This window comes from Stigmatopora nigra, chromosome 2 (genome assembly GCF_051989575.1).
Source record: "Stigmatopora nigra isolate UIUO_SnigA chromosome 2, RoL_Snig_1.1, whole genome shotgun sequence".
In the NCBI taxonomy this organism is placed as follows: Eukaryota; Metazoa; Chordata; class Actinopteri; order Syngnathiformes; family Syngnathidae; genus Stigmatopora; species Stigmatopora nigra.
The window spans coordinates 18,672,501-18,690,748 of NC_135509.1; the positions used below are offsets into that span (position 1 = coordinate 18,672,501).

Here is an 18,248-nt window from a genome sequence, read left to right on the forward strand (position 1 = left end):
AACTCGATTTATTTTCAGATGGCGCTGGAAAAACTACTAGTGAATGACAATTCTTGAGCATTGACAATCACAGGGAGGTCCAGGGACGTATTTCTAAGTCACAGGCAGTTATCAGTGGCTCCTTTAGGTCTTGGGACATACTTGGCTGTATTTTCACGACTATATGGCGCAACGCATTTAAAGGCGCTCCGCTCCGCATTACACTGCGGCTCAATATTTTTTCTGGATGTATTGACAAAAGAACTACATATCCTAGCATGAATCGTGTATGGGGTGAAATGAAGTCGCAGGCTGCTTACCGTAGTTGCGAGACCTGTAGGTGATGGTGTCCACTATCGACTTATTTATTTTATTTTATTTTATCGTGATAACAATTTTAGTATTGATCCATATATAAAGCGCACTGGATCATAAAGCCCCCTGTCTATTACGGAGAAAATTTAAGACTATTAAGTGCGCTTTATAGTCGTGAAAATGTGGTAATTGCCAAAGCTGGGCTAATTTTGAGATTTTCACTTGGGGTCTACTCACTTTTGTAGGCATCATTTTACACATTAATTGCTGTTTTTTGAGTTATTTTGAAATTACAAACAATTTCTGTTATTGTCCTAGCTATACAGTAACTACTTTTCATTGTACTGAAGTCTCATTTCTTTAGTGTTGTTTCATGAAAAGATATGACAAAAAAAATTGCAGAAATGAGAGGGGTGTAGTCACTTTTGTGAGATGTTGTACTTGTTTTTTTTTCTAAAAAAGAAAATATGAGTACTAGCATATTGTTATTACAAGTACTGTGCACAAAAATTGATTTGTTGTAGTTTTCCACGTACCCTGTGAGCAGAGTGACACTGGTCCTGGACGCTGATCTTCATACCCCTCACACTGACCTCAAGCACACAGGATGAAGGAGGCTGCCCTGCTTGGCGCCTGTTATATGCAACCTGTTGATACATGAGGTTTGAGGTCAGTCAGTGAACTTTTATTTCATCAACAGCATAAAAGCAGGCAAATTCCTAGTGCTTGTTAAACGTTTATCTCTCAAAGAACAGTGTAAATCTTACTTAGACCGAATGTTTTATTGCCCCCTCCCTTAGTGATTGAAAATGCATCTGAACAAAAAACAAATTGAGATGACAGAACAGAAATTGGAAAAGAAATACAACCCCATATTTAACATAGTGCAGGTTTATTTGAATAAACATGTTATATATTCTACACCGCCTTTAAATACTATAGTATTTTGGCAGCTTGGCTCAGAGGTAGAGTGGTCGTTTCATAATTCAGGGCTTGTGATTTTGATACTCAGCCCTGGTGGCCTGGTCTAAGAGTCTTTTAGTTAAATACTGCATTTCACATTGCTCTGGAGACTACATCATCATTAAGAAAATTAGGATTTTTGTGTCAAAATTCCTCGTTTTCATCAAAGATCAAATGAATCATTTTCCTATACCCAGTCACATTTGTAAATTTTCCCCTTTCCATCAGAGCATTGCCTCAAATGGCAGACAATTAGTTAATAAGGAACCTATCAGGACTGGACTCGATGTAGGACTCAGACGAAGAGTATTTATTGTCCTCAGAGGAATGTCTTTATTTACAAGCGCTCGTTCAGAGGGGCAACATCCAAAAAACACGAAATCACCGCAAAGGAGGGAAAAACATAACAAACAATAACTCCATGGAGGAAAAGGTCACTAAGGTCCCTCCTAAGTTAATAAAGTTTTGGTTATGAGCACGATTTGCCTCATCCTCACCTGCTAGGTCCTAATTTCTCCTACCTCGCCCCGACGTCTCCCCTGGACGTAACATTCTACAGAATTCATAACACTTACACACAGTCTTACTTGATATATTTGACTGGTATGTTTACCTTGCGCATGGCAGCACACAACACATCACTGCCTTTGTGGATAGGCACTTGAACAGAACCTAAGAATCGTACCAGGAACTGCTCTATGGAACCATCCTTTAGTCCTGAGGAAACAACAGATGCAGATTTTTTTTAGTGTGCTCAAAATATAGACCTATAGAAAATGATTACACAAATATCAAGATTGAAGCTCTATTTCTATTGAATTGCTCACCCCTGTTATTATTTTTGGCTAGCCTAACAGCATAGAAAGCCGGAAAGATACCAGTAGAACCAGTCCTCATGTTGTAACCCTGACACCACAAATCCTCAGACTGGTTGAGAATTAAGACCGGGTCGTCGGTTTCAAGGTAAAGCTCGTCGGAATGACGAGGAACAAACCTAACCACGGGTAAAGAAAGATACATTTCATTCCAATGCCTTGATTGACACAACTCAACCATAACAGCGATCCTTAACCCTTTTCTCACCGTGGACCGACCGGGAAAGCTCTTTCTATTGCTCACGGACCGGCTAATGGGGAGGGTGACAACTTAAGACAAAATTAGGTGAGGTTTTGGTCGGTGCATGAACAACGTCCACGATGTAAAAAAAAGTCCTAAGCATAATAGTAATAATTCATTCTTATTATAACAACTTTTCTTTTTTCGTAACTTGAAAATTTCGTAAGAAGAGGTGTATTTTATATGTAAATTCTCTAATTTGTTCCACGGTCCTCACACAACTACCAAATAGACCCTTTAAAATTGATCAGTGTCCCAATTTTGTATGAAAGATTTGAGGAAACCCACAAAAATTAGAGAAAATTGTTAGGAAATAATCTATTGATGTCTTAAAATAAATAAAGCATATGAAAACATGCCCTGCTCCACTGAAATATCTCCCTCCACGGCCGATATATACGTAATACCGGTATTTGTGCGCCAAATGGCGGCAAGAGTCCGTTCTACCAGGGCCGAAAGCCGTCCACTTTGTAGTTTGTATGTGTGTGAAAATATGTGCCACGTTGCATTTGTAGTCTTTAATCGCCTAATAAGGGGAATTCAAAATAAAATAATGGATAAAGAAATGCATTTACTTTTTGGGGGATATTTTAACTTAGATCTTTTTTGTATCTCGAGTCATTCATTTGCATACAAAAAAATTCATAACCTGAAACTTTCGTACCTAGAGGCAGTCGTAAGTAGAGGTATGACTGTATTTATTACTGATTTGGACCGGCACCAGGTGTCTCGCGGACCGGTGGTTGGGGACCACTGAACTATAACACCTATTGTAAATGTGTGAACCTGTATACAGCTCTGTGGCTCTGCTGTCGCTCCACTCCATCCAAAACACAAGAAAACACACCAAAAGAGCCAGCGCCTGAAAAAAAAAAAGGTTCCACAACATGCACGTGGTCAATTTCTGTTTTTACATTGCTTCTTTTAACAACCCACACAAAGCATTGATGTGGAAAAATTTAGTAATGCTTCAATTATCGCGTCTTCACTTATCGCAAATTCACTACTTTGTGATTTTTTTTCCCGCTATTGATTATTAATTCTAAAAAAGTAATAATTTTAAGTTCATAAAAATGTGAAAATCCACGCTGAAACTCGTAATCTGAAGCCACTGTTGTTACTAGGACTCAGCAATGAAAAATAAAGTTATATTAGGGGTGTCTGGTCTACATTAACCACGATATTCGAGGGATTACTGTATTACTTTATAAAGAGAGTCAAGAAATTGATCAAATGTCACGCTGCAACTTGTACAACCCCAATTCCAATAAATTTCCATTGTTTTAGACATACATAAAACCTTAACATAATTATTTGATCAAATGAGCCTAACTTCTGGGGTAACTTATATAATCAGACAAAATTCTTACTTAAAGAGGAAAAAACTAACCCAAGTTGTTACCAGTGTTTGGTTCAAAGCCAACAATTGTGAAAGTATAGGACTATTATTTAGTACCCTATAGCACTATACTGTAAAGTAAGATGCATAGAGGTTTTGCATAAACATACATATGCTGCCATCCATGCAATAATTTACTCATGGGTGCCCTTACTTACTTCAGTGAGACAATACCACACCACATTCTGCACATGTTAGAACAGGATGGCTTTGTAGTAAAAGAGTGTTTGTACTAGACTGGTCGGCCAGAAATTTAGACCTGTCTCCAACTGAACATGTATGGTTTATTATGAAATGCAAAATATGAGAATGGAGACAGTGGGCTGTTCTGAAGCTGTATAACAAGCATGGATTGGAAAGAATCCAATCTATAAATCTCTAGTAACTAGTCCTCAGATCCCAAACCTTTTTTTTAATGTTGATTAAAGAAGAGTTTGCAAATCATTGTAGACCATTGGTCAAATGCTTAAGGAATGATTCTCCTTCAATAAATAATAAAACATTTAAAATCTTATTGCCACGTTTGTATTGTGTTTTTATCTGTTCAACACAATGTCCAAATTTAATTGGAATTGAGGCTGTCTTTTATGAAGGAAGTGCAGTTGCATCACATTTCTAATTGAACGTACTGTAATACCCTGAAAATAGAATTGATGACTTTTTACTGTTTTAAACAGAATTAAAATGACTATAAGACATGAATGAACAAACCAGTGGAACTGTAGTTATTGTCAGATGAAAAGAGGTTGATGAACTTCTTGCTTCTGGGATCACTTGATCTATCCCCATTGGATTCCTCTTGGGCCGATGTTCTGGTTGACATAATTTTGGGGTGCTTACTGACCCTTGTGACTACTTCCCTTCTCCTCTTGACTTCCTCCTCCCGGCGTCTTCTCAAGTCTTCTTCTTTCATCTTTCTTTTCTCTTCTTCCTTCCTCCTCATTTCTTCTTCTTTTCTCCGTTCTTAGAGGAGAAATAACAATTCAGAGCTACGCAATATTTTTTCTGGCCAGAACTACAAAAAAAATGTTGGAAGACTTTGCTCTGACATACATGTCAACCTCTGCCGATAACTGCCCTTATAAATGATTATGATTCCCCGTACAACCCCCCCAAAAAACGTACAAACACCGTACGCCGCATGTTTACTCGCGATAACTCGTTTCTTACTTGGTGGCTCCTCCATGCTTGCTTCCACGATATTTATTCTATGTATATCTACGCATGCGCATGTCATCCTTTATCGATATTGCCGTACGCACCGCTAAAAAAAATACATACGATTTAGGATAATTTTTGCTGATATACCGTGACAATAGTAACGATCGATGACAGTAGCGTCGTTGGCTACCAACCTACGAGACTATCTGAATTTTAGCCAAAACGGTCTTGTTGAGATCGGTTTTCATAAATATTGGCGTTTTATTTTTATTTTCCCCGTACAAAAGTCGGCGTACGGCGTACATGATTTGAAATGGTAAAAAAAAACGTATAAAATACGTATAAAACGTACAAGTTGACAGGTATACTCTGAGAGCACTAGAAGATTTACCCATGAATGTACATTTTTTAAAGAATATTTTCTCTAGTAAATGTCATTTTAAAATCGTTCTCACCTTGTTTCCATGTTTCTTCTTCTTTCTTTTTTCTCGCCTCCTCATACTCGGGGTCTTCCTCCTCGTTGGCTGACTGATAGACAGTCTCTGAATCACTGTCATCATTGTGTCCACTCTTACTGTGCAAGCAATCCTTGACTCCAACCAATTCCAGTTGAGCATGTCCGTCAACCACCATAGAATATTTAGCCGAGTCATCAATTAACACCGGAAATGCATCACTCTTTGGTACAGTTGGAGAACATACAAGGTCTCCCTGAGAGACAGAGTTTGTGCTCTCAGTTACACTGTCACCCTTTACATGTATTGGCTTCAGTTTCAACTTGGTCTGCTCTGATTTTGGATCTTTCTTAGGCAAAGATTCTGTCATTTGAGAGGATTTTATGCTGGAAGGTTCTCCCTCCACTTCTTCGTCGATATCAGGGTTTGCTTGATGACATTGAGGTGGTTTCTGGGGTTCTGGTGGGGGTCCCTCAGTGTCTGAGCTGAGAGACATTCTGTTGGATGTCCCCTCACTGCTAGACTGGGAATGACCAGAGGAATTTTGATTTTTCCTGTCATGGTTCTGACCTATGAAGACAGACACAGATTAGTTTATTCACTGTACTGTATATAGGTTTTAGGAAGTAAATCTTGATTTTTTTAATGATGAACACACAAGTGTGTGATGACTGCAAGAAATGCAATTATGAATAAAAGAGGTTTAGAGGTCGCATCTGGGAGAAACCAACCAAAAGTTCTTTGTTATTGGATTTGCCTGTCACCAATTTTCCATTACAGGCACCAAGTGTGTAATATCATGATTACTTGGCAGAACCGTGCCTTAATCCCGGCAAAATAGAATACCTATACTTCCTTAATTGTCCTCAATCCACCAGATTTGATGTTCTGAGGTTATCGCAGCCTGGCATTAGAGTATAATTACCGAACCACTTAATGGACAAAACATCATTAATCATTGTATTACTCGGTGTGAGATATTTAAAAGAAAAAGTCACAATATTATCCATTTTATAGCACAGTAGCGAAAGGCCACAACAAAAGTTCATTCTTTGATGAAAAATTTAAACCGTGACTTTTCATCTGCCTTCAGTTTTATTTTGATTGACATTAAACAGATAGTGAAATATGAAATATGTGAAAAACATCAATTGGCTTTATTATAAACGTATCCAATATATAGAGAAGCAGCTCACAGTGGCATATAAAACTTTTGCTGTAATGTGAACTGTGGGAATTGCATCTTTTGCTGTTTTAATATGGCAAATCATAACTGTGTTGAATTTATCACTCTTACAGTTGGCAGAAATTGTTATTCTTATCATGCAGTGGGGCGCCATTTGTGTACCAAGTTAATAAATAATAATAATTTGTATTATTAGTTTTGTTAATGGCTAATCGTTTGTTGGAGTAGTCACTATATTTGGGTTCAGTTCAATTTTGTACCACATCACCACACTATGATGACAGCAAACAAAGACGGACCAGTGTAAACGCCCAGCTGCCTCAGTCAGGTTAAGTAGAAGTAGAGGTAAGATCTTGAGCCCGAACCTGAACCCGACCCGATCTAAAATGGTAATCATTACTTCGGATTTGGGTCGGGCCAGGTTTCTCTCTCACTGAAAAAAAAATCTATACAAAAACGATGTGTGGGTTCTCTCGCTGGCTAAATAAACAAATAAATAAATGTTTAGAAAATGTATACTAAAATAATGTGTACACATTAAACTAAGGAATACTTGTTATAAAATGAAAATAATTTGGAATTTTGGATATAACAGAGAAGGCGCTGTAATGTAATTGAAATTGGAGACAGAGCTGTAGAGCCAGAGCACGTCATGTGACCGCCACAAGGAATTAAGGATACACTAAAGACAGGAGTGAACAAAGAAACACGCAACAGTAGCGTTAAGAGTAAAAGCATCAAATTGATTGCTGAATATGCTAGAGAAACTTGGGTTGGCTAATCTGAATGTAGTCAATTTGGCCCTTTGCTCTCATACGAGAGCAAAAAGACTGGCACTTCGACGCTGTTTTAAACAGTTGAAATTGTCAGACATCATTATTATTGTTGAAAGGTACATACTATTAATTAAACATAATATTATAGCAATATTTGGAAATACTTGATGTTGCTTAGTGATGATAAAATTTGATATACGCATTTAGCGAGTGAAACTGCTTTAAAGTCAAAAAGGTCAGAAAAGGTGTTTGATCATTTGAGTTCTGACGGACACACCTGGTGATTTCTTACCTTGGACCTTTGTCTTGTCCTCTTTCCTTGGTGCGACTGGTGTCCGTGGGACCACCATTGCTGTCAGGTAAACCTGTTTGGGGAGTGAGTTTTTGGGCTTCCCCCTTAAACTTAGGTCATCCTTTTTGGCACACAGCTTTCCTCTTCCATCTGCACTCGTGCTTTTAAGTCTTTGATTTATGGTTTTGCCTTTCTCCTTCCCTTTGGACTCCTCGCACAGTCTACCACCTTTTCGTTCTTCCTTCACCGATGTCACTCTATCCTTGCCTCTGACATCCCCTGAGTTCCTCTCTCTCGTCGAACTGACTGCACTCCCTCCTCCTCTTCCTCTTCCTCTTGCTGCTCCACCTCTCCATTGGTTCCTAGGCATGCTCAAGGACTGAGTGTTCGTGGCTCCTGCTGGCTGCCTTTCCCGTAATCGAGCCCGCACGTCATTAGGTGCAGCTTGAGTAACGGATCTGCTGTTGGCTCCATTGGCAGTTGGTGGTTTAGGTGCAGGTCGCCGGGTGCAGGGTCGGACTTTGTCTTCTGCTTTTGATTGGCTATCAGGTTGTGTTTGATCTCCTTAAAACATTAAGAAAAGAAGCAGAATTTACTCATTGGGTAATTTGAAGGGGGGTATGGGCGGTAGCTGTGACTCTTTTAATTTTTACCAATTTTTTTTCAACTTGTTTGAGATACTTTTATAGGACATTTTAAATCAGGGGTGGGAAAACTATTCCAACCTATAGGAGGAAGAAACCTTTCCACCAATATAGTATGTTAGAAGCGGAATCAGTGAATTACAGTCAGGTGCTTCTTGTTTTCTGAAGAAATCTCATTTCTTAGAGTGCCTTTGCCGGATCGGTTGCAACAAAAACCTGCACCCACAGCGGCCCTTGAGGACCGGTTTGCCCACCCCTGTTCTAAATTATCGCTTTGATAACTATCACTGGTAATAATGTGAGCCTAATGAAAGTTCTGAAAGTTTACAAATTTAATATGATTTTATGGTTTGAAATTTATTTTTTATTTCCACCTTTTAACCTCCTAAGACCTGGCGTCCCCATGTGTGGACATCACATTTTGATTTGTCACAAGACTACAATGTTAAATTTTGGACTACAAAAAATGTTTTCCCATTGTAGTATCCTGTTTTTTGGTGATTTTTTTTCAGAGGGTGGGAACGAATTAATTTATATTTAATTCAATTCGATGGTAAACGTTGATTTGAGATACGAGTAAATCGACATACGAGCTCAGTCCTGGAACGCATTAAGCTCGTATCTCAAGGTATCACTGTACGCAATACATAAGACATCCAGCCAAAACCTGTCAACGCCTTGGTGTGCCTGAATATTCTGCCCCTAAAAGGTATGAAGAGAACCAGTGACAAAGGTTAGCCTTAGGGGAGTTCAACTATCACTGGAATTGGATCCAATTTACTGCCGGCTTTCTGAACCAAACTCTGACACTGTTTAAATTCTGCCTTACCTTTTATATGTGGAGATGAAGATTTGGTGTCCTTCCATCTCTCCTTCTTCCCAAGAGAATTGTTGTTAATAGTGTCCTGTGGAGAGATTATAACAAAAAAAGACAGTCATGTGAGACTAAAAGCACATTTTTCTTAATTCACACTTGTATGTGTTTAACTTTATGAATTTAGGAACTTCTTCAATCATTTATTTTCTGAACTGCTTTTTATACAGTTGGCCAAATAAGTATTTAGTCAACTACCAATTGTCCAAGCTATCCTACTTGAAAAGATAAGAGAGGCCTGTACTGTCAACATGGGTAAACCTCAACCATGAGAGACAGAATGTGGAAAAAACGCATAAAATCTCAGTTTGATTTTTAAAGAATTTTCTATGGGGTTGAGATTAGGAGATTGGGTAGGCAACTCCAGGACCTTGAAATGCTTCTTATGAAGCCACTCCCTTGTTACCCTAGCTGTGTGTTTAGGATCATTGTCATGCTGAAAGACCCAGCCATGTCTCATCTTCAATGTCTTTGCTGATGGAAGGAGATTTTCACTCAAAATCTCTCGGTACATGGGCCCATTCATTCTTTTCTTTACACAGATCATACTGGTCCCTTTGCAGTAAAACAGCCCCAAAGCATGATGTTTCTACCCCCATGCTTCACAGTGGGTAGGTATGGTGTTCTTAGGATGCAATTCAGTATTCTTTTTCCTCCAAACACGAGAACCTGTGGTTCAACCAAAAAGTTCTATTTTGGGTTCATTTGACCATAACACATCCCTGTCCTCTTCTGGGTCATCCAAATGCTCTCTAGTGACCCGCAGATGGGCCTGGATGTGTACTGGCTTCAGCAGCGGGACAGGTCTGGCAGTGCAGGATTTGAGTCCCTGGTAGCACATTTTGTTACTGATAGTAGCCTTTGTTACTGTTGTCTCAGCTCTTTGTAGGTCATTTACAAGGTCCCCTTGTGAGGCTTTGGGATTTTTGCTCACCGTTCTTGTTGTCATTTTGATGCCACGGGGAGAGATCTTGCATGGAGCCCCAGATCGAGATGGATTATCAGTGGTCTTGTATGTCTTCCATTTTCTAATAATTTCTGCCATAGTTGATTTCTTTACACCAAGCGTTTTACCTATTGCAGATTCAGTCTTCCCATCTTGGTACAGGTTGACAATTTAGTCTTTGATGTCCTTCGACAGCTCTTTGGTGTTAGCCAAAGTGGAGTTGGGAGTGTGAGAGACTGAGGTTGAGAAGAGGTGTCTTTAATATCAATAATGAGTTAAAACAGATGCTGTTAATACAGGTAACAAGTGGAGACAGCATTTGGCCTCATTAGAAGGAGTTAAACCTCTTTGAGAGCCAGAAATCTTCCTTGTTTGTAGGTGACCAAATACTTATTTTCCACTCTAATTTGGAAATAAATTCTTTAAAAATCAAACAATGTGATTTTCAGGTTTTTTTCTCCACATTGTCTCTTATGGTTGAGGTTACCCATGTTGAACATTACAGACCTCCCTAATCTTTTCAAGTATGAGAACTTGCACAATTGATGGTTGACTAAATACTTATTTGGCCCACTGTACCTAAATAGTATATATTTTTTTCTTAAAGCAATGGGAAATTCATAAACCACCTGAAAATACCAGTTTACTGATCATTCATTGTCAGTGCAGAAAACATTATAGATTTTGAATGATATTTAGACCTCCGATGACATCTGACCGAAAAGTCTGAAAATAGCACTGCTTCAATTTTCAACCCATATTGTTCTCTAAGTACATCACTTTGAAATTCTACTCGTCTGCAACTTACAGCATTACATTTTACTATCAGCGGTAGAAATGATACACAAACTAATTTTAGCCACCCTCTCTGTCCTTTTGTCCTAGCCGTCCTTTGACCACTCAACAGGGCCGCACTAGTAATCAAGTCATATCAGTCACCTGAAAATATTTAATTTTCCTGCAGTAATTAAAGATGCAATTAACTGAACCCTTCACATTTCTCTTCACAGACGTTTCCAAATACAAATACAAAGACTATAATTTTTTTTATTTGACGGCACTAAGCATATGGTTGTTGGTCACTTTATGCCCTGCAATCAGCTGGCCACCGGTTTAGGGTGTCCAGCACCCCTCACCACACTAGTGAGGATAAAGTGGTTCAGAAAATGAGATGAGATTGACATAACGTTCTAAGTCGCAACCACTCCTAGCTGACGCTCAAAGAAAATAATAAGCATTATGTTAACCTAACCACACGGTCCGACATACTTTTGCCCCAATTCATGACCGATCCGTGGAGGATTCCCCACCAGCCAATTACTGATCAAATCTGTCAAACATCTCCACTTCTCATTTACCTGCTTATTGCATAAAGCAAAAATGAGACTCCGGGCCCCAGTTTTGATTGCTGGTTATTATTTTTTCTTGTTGCTCTGTGACTTTTGTCTAATAATGACTTTGAATAAACTGTCAACACTTTGGTAAGTCATTGTTAGAGTTTTCCTTCAGATCGTCAAAGTTAGTGTTCTTGAATGTGGATAATAGAGTGTTTGTGGAGGCATCTTGGGCAGCGTATCACAGAAAACAGTAAATAGGCATGACATGACTCTATATTATGTGTGCATATATAGGAGAGTAATGTCAGAGAACGCGTCCAACACAAGCATTGTCACAAGAACATACGAGTCTCATTATGCAAGCAGATTTTCACCATACAAGCAACAAAATCCAGAAGGCTCCCTCGTGCTTGGCATTCTCGAGTGCCTTGACATCCCACCAAGGGGCAAAGCAGCATCTTGCATTAACAGACTCCCCTATTAGCCAACACGCTGCTCATCCTAGTGGTCTCCTATGATAGAATTTTCAATCAAAATGCATTCAAACTTGGAGATATGGTAACCATTCACCATGTCCCCAAGTTTACCACAATTTTGTTTTGTTCATGTTATGCTACCGTTTTTTTTATGTTAGGGAGTATGTGTATGGAGTTTGCATGGTCTCTCCGGGCCTGTGTGGGTTTTCTCCGGGTATTCTGGTTTCCTTCCGTATTCCAAAAACATGCATGGTGGGCTTTTGGAAAACTCTACATTGCCCTTGGTATGAGTGTGAGTGTGAATGGTTGTTTGTCTCCTTGTGCGCTATGAGTGACTGGTCACCAATTCAGGCTATCCCCTGCCTGGTGCCTGTAGTTAGCTGGGATAGGCTCCAGCACCCTCCGCAACCTTTGTTAGAATAATTGATACAGAAAATGGATGAATGTTTTTTATGGCTACTCAATTGGCTCACACTTCTGTCACGCCACTAGACTCTCTCCCTCGTGGTAAGTGCTTTCTATAGAAACAATTAAAATTGAGATTATTCAAATTATGCCTCAAATTATTATTTATAGGTGAGATGGGGGTCATGGGAAGCGTTACACACATAAAGTGGAATTTATTCATCTTCCCTACCGTACATCCTGAAAGGATTGCCGGAGAATTTCTCAGCTGACTTTGGGCGAAAGGCAGATTACACTCTAGACTGGTAGTGGAATTTAGTTATTTTTTTGTGGAATAGGTTGAGCTCATGCAATGCGAGTTCAATGTACCCACCTTAAAAATACTCAGTGTGCCTACTATAGCTTTTACCCACAAAAAGCCTCACTCTTTGCTACCTGAAATTCTGCTATGGGAGTATTTCGAAATTTGGTCATGCTAGTAAGTCTTGCATTTTTTATGTATGAACTTTCATATATTAAGGTTTGAAGATAATATGATATAAATATCTATTATATGTTCCTAAAGTCCTAATTTTGAAAATTTTGTCACAGAACTTGTGCACTATATTAGCATTGTTTTTATTACAAAGGAAAAGTCTGGACTTTTAAATATGTACAATAACAGATCTGTCTTTCCAATGCAGCAATCAGTTACTATTTCCTCAAAATATTGCCATAGAACTTTTAGGCTGTCTCATCCAACCCTGATCTGTACAATATCTAAACAAGTAATATTCTATCTGTTATGTTTTTTAAGTAATAAAAATGTTTTTGAAACTTGATTGCTGATTCTAAAAGGGAAGCTGCGTTATGATAACCCCACTGATACAATATGACACCATGAACAGGATGCAGCTCATTTAAAGGGGTACCTACTCCTAACACGACCAACCACTGAACACTGACTTTTCATTTCTTTTTTTATGAAACAAAGAGAAACCTGCCTTTGCTTGTAGATCTTGTACCATTGTTAGTGCACATCTCGTGTAAAAACCATCAAACATGTTGTTGCTATGTAGACAATATTCATTCATTCATCTTCCATATCACTTATCCTCACAAGGGTTGTAGGGGTGCCGGAGCCTATCCCAGCTAAACACAGGCGATGGGCCGGGGACATCCTAAATTGGTTGCCAGCCAATTGCTGGCACAACAAAACAGACAGACCCTCACGCTCACAATCAAACCACCACCGAGTGGGAATCGAACCCAGACAGGCCACACCAAAGTCAGGCAGATGAATCACAGTACCATCGGGTGGCCACTGCAGACAATATGTAATACATAAATAGTCACTCATAAAACCGGTACAATTAAATAACTTAATAGAAAAATTAATGTGTTACAGGAACAGTGGTCACATGATGTATTGAGACAAACAACACTGCTGTATCATGCTGAAGATGGCATACCATAACACACAAACATATTGCTATACTGATAAAGCTTGCTTCAAAGTATAGGACCCACCCATAATGTGGGTACATGCACAAACAGACATAGATACTCTCAGCGCTTTTCAATGACATCCAAATGACCAGGGTGGACCCATCCCTAATCCCTACCTGGGTTCCGGCTTGTGGTCGCTGTGGGAGGAGAGCTAGCGTGGTGGGCCTCTTTGGTCGGTATTTGTCCATGACAGCACAGATTGAGCCCCTGTGGAGTGGTGACAACCACCACCCTCCCTCCTCTATGGTCTCTGCCTTTTTAAGGATGTTTAATTCCTCTGTCTCCTCTACCTCCCTCTTTTCTCTCCGTCTTCCTTCTCTGAGTCCTGAATCAGCCTCAAGCTAGACTGCGGACACACCCCTTGCTCACCCATCATGCTTGATCATTGGCTAGTCTCATTCTCACATCATCATCGTCATCATCATTTTCCTGGCAGGAGCCGAGCGGAGGGGAGAGACAAACAGACACCAGTAAGATAGGAGATAGAGAGGAGAGTGGGTGGATGAGGTAGTAGAGCGATGGGATGAATGAGAATGGATGGTAAAAAGAAAGAGAGGGAGAAAGAGGGAGGAGGAGAAGTCATCTCTAACCAATCGCGAGAGGCATGACCTCATCAGCTCCCTTGCTAATACTACATCCCATAAGTAGACTATGAGCATTGGTTTGTCTGTTGACCAAGAACAAAACTAGTAGGGATTTCCCTTCTCAGAGGACTGTAATAATTGTAATGAAATCTCCCCAGATACATATCTTCATATTCATTGGGTATGTGCACCTGTTCAGCGGAACTGCAGATTTCCACTTTTGCCTAATCTCACATATAGTGTAGCAGCTGGTTAGCATTTTGTTGTTTTATAGAAACAGCTTCCTGGAAACTACTTATATTAGGCGACAAATTACGTGCTGGCCCTGAAGAGTTGTTATCAGTGACATTGGATCAAAACCCCAACAAGGCTTTAGGCAGCATTCTTGACCCTATCGTCGTCAAAGTTGCCCCACAAAAAAATAATAAATAAATACATTTTGAAATGATTATTTGTTTTTTTTAAACGTAATGTTTGCCGTAGTCACGACACGTAAATGTAAGATATTTTGCTTTCAGCATGCCACCCCTGAAGGTAGCCCGGCGCTGAGTGCTGAGCGTCATGGGTTCGATTCCGGACCAGTCCTCACTGTGTCGCGGTTGTATGTTCTCCCCCTGTGTGGGTTTTCTCCAGGCACTCTTTTTTTCTGTCCACATCCCAAAAAAACATGCAAAGAAGGCTGGTTGAACACACTAAATTGCCCCTAGGTATGAGTGTGAGTGGACAGCTGTCTCCTGGTGACCTGTGATTGGCTGGATTCAGAGTGTTCTCTGCCTAGTCTCCCTTATTAACTTGAATAGGCTCCAGAACCCCCGCAACCCTTGCGGTTCAGCAAATGAATGAATGAATGAATGAATATGGCCCTGCAACCAAATGTTAATGGAGGTTTATACGTTTTCATTTTCGGCTATGGCTTTTTTTTATTATATTATCTCCCTTGCTGGTTTCCCATTCGCAGTGGCGCTATGAATGTGCTTGGTTAGCACACTGCAGCAGCCAGCCAGTTTACTAAAGGAGCCATCGCGCCTCAGAGTAATTAGTGAGTCGAGATATGACCCGGCAGGTGGATGGTTAGCACTCCGGCTCGGGTCAGTCTTTTGGTGTGAAGGCAAATTCATAAAATAGAGATGCCTGTCAAAACTTTATTGCACAGCAGAACAACAAAAATACTTAAAATCATATTTCATATTCTCTTTTCTTATAAAGTAAGGTAACAGTTACTTTCATATTTGAATCAGGAGGAAAGTAATTCATTTACTTATTCACAGAAGTTTGAAGAGATATCTGGCATCCTCTGCCCTAATGAATGGGTATGTCTAGGCTCTTAATTTAAGAGGACCAATACTTTTTCAGTTTTATGTCAATGCAAAAACATGATCTTAGATTGGGGCTAATACTGTAGTTAACATGCTTTGTGGCAAAGGGGTGGCTAATGTACTATTTAAAAACTGCTGGTTTCTTGGCATATCTGGCAAACAGCATGTGATTGGTGGTGTGAACATATTAGTTGTAGACTCGTTGAACAATCAACTTTGTCCACTTTCATCAGGGCCACTCATCTTTACATATGGGCCAAAGGGTAAAGTGGCACACGGAGTGGTAGCCATCACTTCAACTCAACAAAATCAATAGATAGTCATACATCTTATAAACTCCCATTCCAGAACTTTTCCTCTGCACCTGGGAAATTTGTGAGCTGTATGTAGATGTTTTAATACTTTCTATCTTCACACCACTCGCAAGTAAACCCTTAAATTGAGCAATGTACCAATTTTGTACGAAATTTGAGAAAACAGAATAAGGATTTCTGTAGTAAAAGCATTTGGCCCCTGCGCCACTGAAATATAAAAAGTAATACTTGCATATGACCGCTAGACGACAGTCTTTGCAATTGTACTGTTTTTAAACCAATTAATAATAATGGGGAATAGCTCACAATAAGGGGAGCACCAAGTCGAGATGGACAGGTTTGCAAGTGAGAATTTTGAAATATGCAGTGTTCCTAAACAGAATTGCAATGACATACTACAGTTTTAGGAAAGAATGAGCAAATATTAAAATTCATTACTCAAGGTACCATCAGGAGCATAAACACTAAAAGCGTGGGACAGCACCTTAAGTTTAAGCAATGTGACTTATACAGGACTAGATGTTAATATTTCAAACAGCCATAGCAATTAAAGAGCTCAAACAATTAGAAATTCCACTTTTTATTTAATTTCCTGTCATTTTAGGGTAAGGATCTTGACTGTAGTGTTGTCCTCCAAGTACATGACCTGTTGAGTAGAATAAAGTCAAACTGCAAATAATGCATTTTGGCAGAGTTTAAAATCTTACCAGCAGGAGCTTTTCAATAACCAGGCCTTGCAGGTCTCTTCAAATTAGGTTTGGCTGAAGGCTTTTTGAATGGACCGAATGGAATACTGGGCTCACCAGGAATGTAGCGAGATAGCGCATACACAACTCTTCCTCGTTTGTATCTTGAGCCAGAGTCATAGGAGTAGACTGGATCCAGCTGGGATACATCACTCAAGACAGGCTGGTCCAGCTCATCCTTTTGACCATAACCAGTAGAAGCATGCCACTGTCCACCTGAAGAAGGTGCAAAAGCAGCACCATACCAATCAACATAACCTGGTGAACCAGCATCATAACCAGGACCCCAATAAGGAAGAGTGTCCAAACTAGGACCCTGAAACTCATTTCCTTCAGGTGTATTTTGGCTTGCATCACTAGAACTTGAGGCTTGAGGCAACTGAGAAGGATCATAGTAGTCTTGGGACCAATAACCCCATTCGGGCATGTAAACACCCTGAGGTGCAGCATACACATGGTCTATAAACACAGACATACAATAAACAATTTTTATTAAAAAAAAAAAAAAAAGACTATAGTAGTACTTTAAAATCTTAAATAGTGAAAAGTTTACCAGTCTGTAAAAGATTACAGATTATGCTTCCAATCAGTAGACATGAAATCCACATCCTGGTGAAAACAATAATTAGCAATATGCCAAACACCTGACAAACATAGCCAACTTAAAATACAAAATCACATGACTCACTTAATGTTGGTGTTAGTGGAGATGAGATGATTTCAGAACATCTAGAAAGGGTTAAGTGGTATATTGATAGCACTGCAAAGTTAAATGTATAAAGGACCACCAAGGATCGCACTTACCTGCTAGGAGCACATAAATGACTTGCGCAAAAGCCTTGTCTGCAATACAACTGAAGATGCGAGAGCCCTTTTAAAGTCATAACAATTGATCATTAACAGGAAACAGCTGATGACAATCATGGAAGCCCATTCTCACCATCTAGGGAGGAGAAAAGTATGGAAGCTTCTTGTATAGAATTTTAAAAAAAATAATTAAAAAGTCCATTTTCAAGTTAATTTATTTATTCCTTTATTGGGAATTAATTATTATTTTTGAAACCTCCATTTTTTAAATTAATAAATTTTCTGGGGTTGTTTTTAGAATTATTTTTTTCTTTGTAGTTTTTCAAATAATTAATTTTTGACGTAGTTTTTTTTTTTTTAAATTCAAAACTCAGTTTTTTTTAGGGAAAAATATTGGAATGACACCCCAAAAATAATAAATTAAAAAAATGAGTTTTGAGAAATAATGAATAAAAAAAACAAAGCCAAAAACGTAGAAGAAAAAATAATTTGAAGAAAGGCAGGTTTCAGAAAATACCCCAAAAATAAATTTATTTTTTAAAGGTGAATGCAATGAACTTTCCGTAGAAAATGTTTTTTAGTAACCTTATCACAGATACCACTTAATTGGGAAGTGCAATGTAGGATATAATCAAAGGGTGGGATGAATTATTTAAAAAAAACGAATTG

At 39.1% G+C, this 18,248-nt stretch overlaps 2 protein-coding genes across 3 annotated transcripts in view; both read right to left on the bottom strand.

The window, feature by feature from the left end:
• The window catches only part of LOC144189761 (C-Jun-amino-terminal kinase-interacting protein 1-like), an 18,867-nt gene extending 4,523 nt beyond the window's left edge, over positions 1–14,344 (bottom strand). The window contains exons 1-9 of one of the 2 annotated variants that reach the window (XM_077710784.1): positions 10,095–10,237; positions 9,116–9,191; positions 7,643–8,206; positions 5,389–5,958; positions 4,484–4,735; positions 3,160–3,235; positions 2,085–2,251; positions 1,871–1,974; positions 831–941 (exon numbers count right to left, since the gene is read on the bottom strand). In XM_077710784.1, coding sequence (XP_077566910.1) covers positions 831–941; positions 1,871–1,974; positions 2,085–2,251; positions 3,160–3,235; positions 4,484–4,735; positions 5,389–5,958; positions 7,643–8,206; positions 9,116–9,191; positions 10,095–10,205 — 2,031 coding nt within the window. In that variant the 5' untranslated portion in view covers positions 10,206–10,237. Of the gene's footprint in view, positions 1–830; positions 942–1,870; positions 1,975–2,084; positions 2,252–3,159; positions 3,236–4,483; positions 4,736–5,388; positions 5,959–7,642; positions 8,207–9,115; positions 9,192–10,094; positions 10,238–13,928 lie in introns of those variants that run through there. The other variant, XM_077710785.1, reaches the window with a different exon arrangement.
• A 2,246-nt stretch (positions 14,345–16,590) lies between these two features.
• On the bottom strand, positions 16,591–17,562 carry LOC144185644 (uncharacterized). Its single transcript, XM_077710495.1, has 4 exons — positions 17,461–17,562; positions 17,326–17,381; positions 16,734–17,231; positions 16,591–16,672 (listed from the first exon to the last, which is right to left on the bottom strand). Exons 2-3 carry the CDS (start codon positions 17,378–17,380, stop codon positions 16,747–16,749), a joined length of 540 nt encoding a protein of 179 aa, XP_077566621.1. The 5' UTR covers position 17,381; positions 17,461–17,562; the 3' UTR covers positions 16,591–16,672; positions 16,734–16,746.
• Positions 17,563–18,248: the final 686 nt, after the last annotated feature.

Bases quoted from the DNA above. Each gene is read 5' to 3' on its own strand.
- LOC144185644 (XM_077710495.1), bottom strand. From the start codon at position 17,380: ATGTGGATTTCATGTCTACTGATTGGAAGCATAATCTGTAATCTTTTA. The intron at 17,232-17,325 runs GTAAACTTTTCA...CTGTGTTTATAG, and splicing joins CTGTAATCTTTTACAGACTG to ACCATGTGTATGCTGCACCT.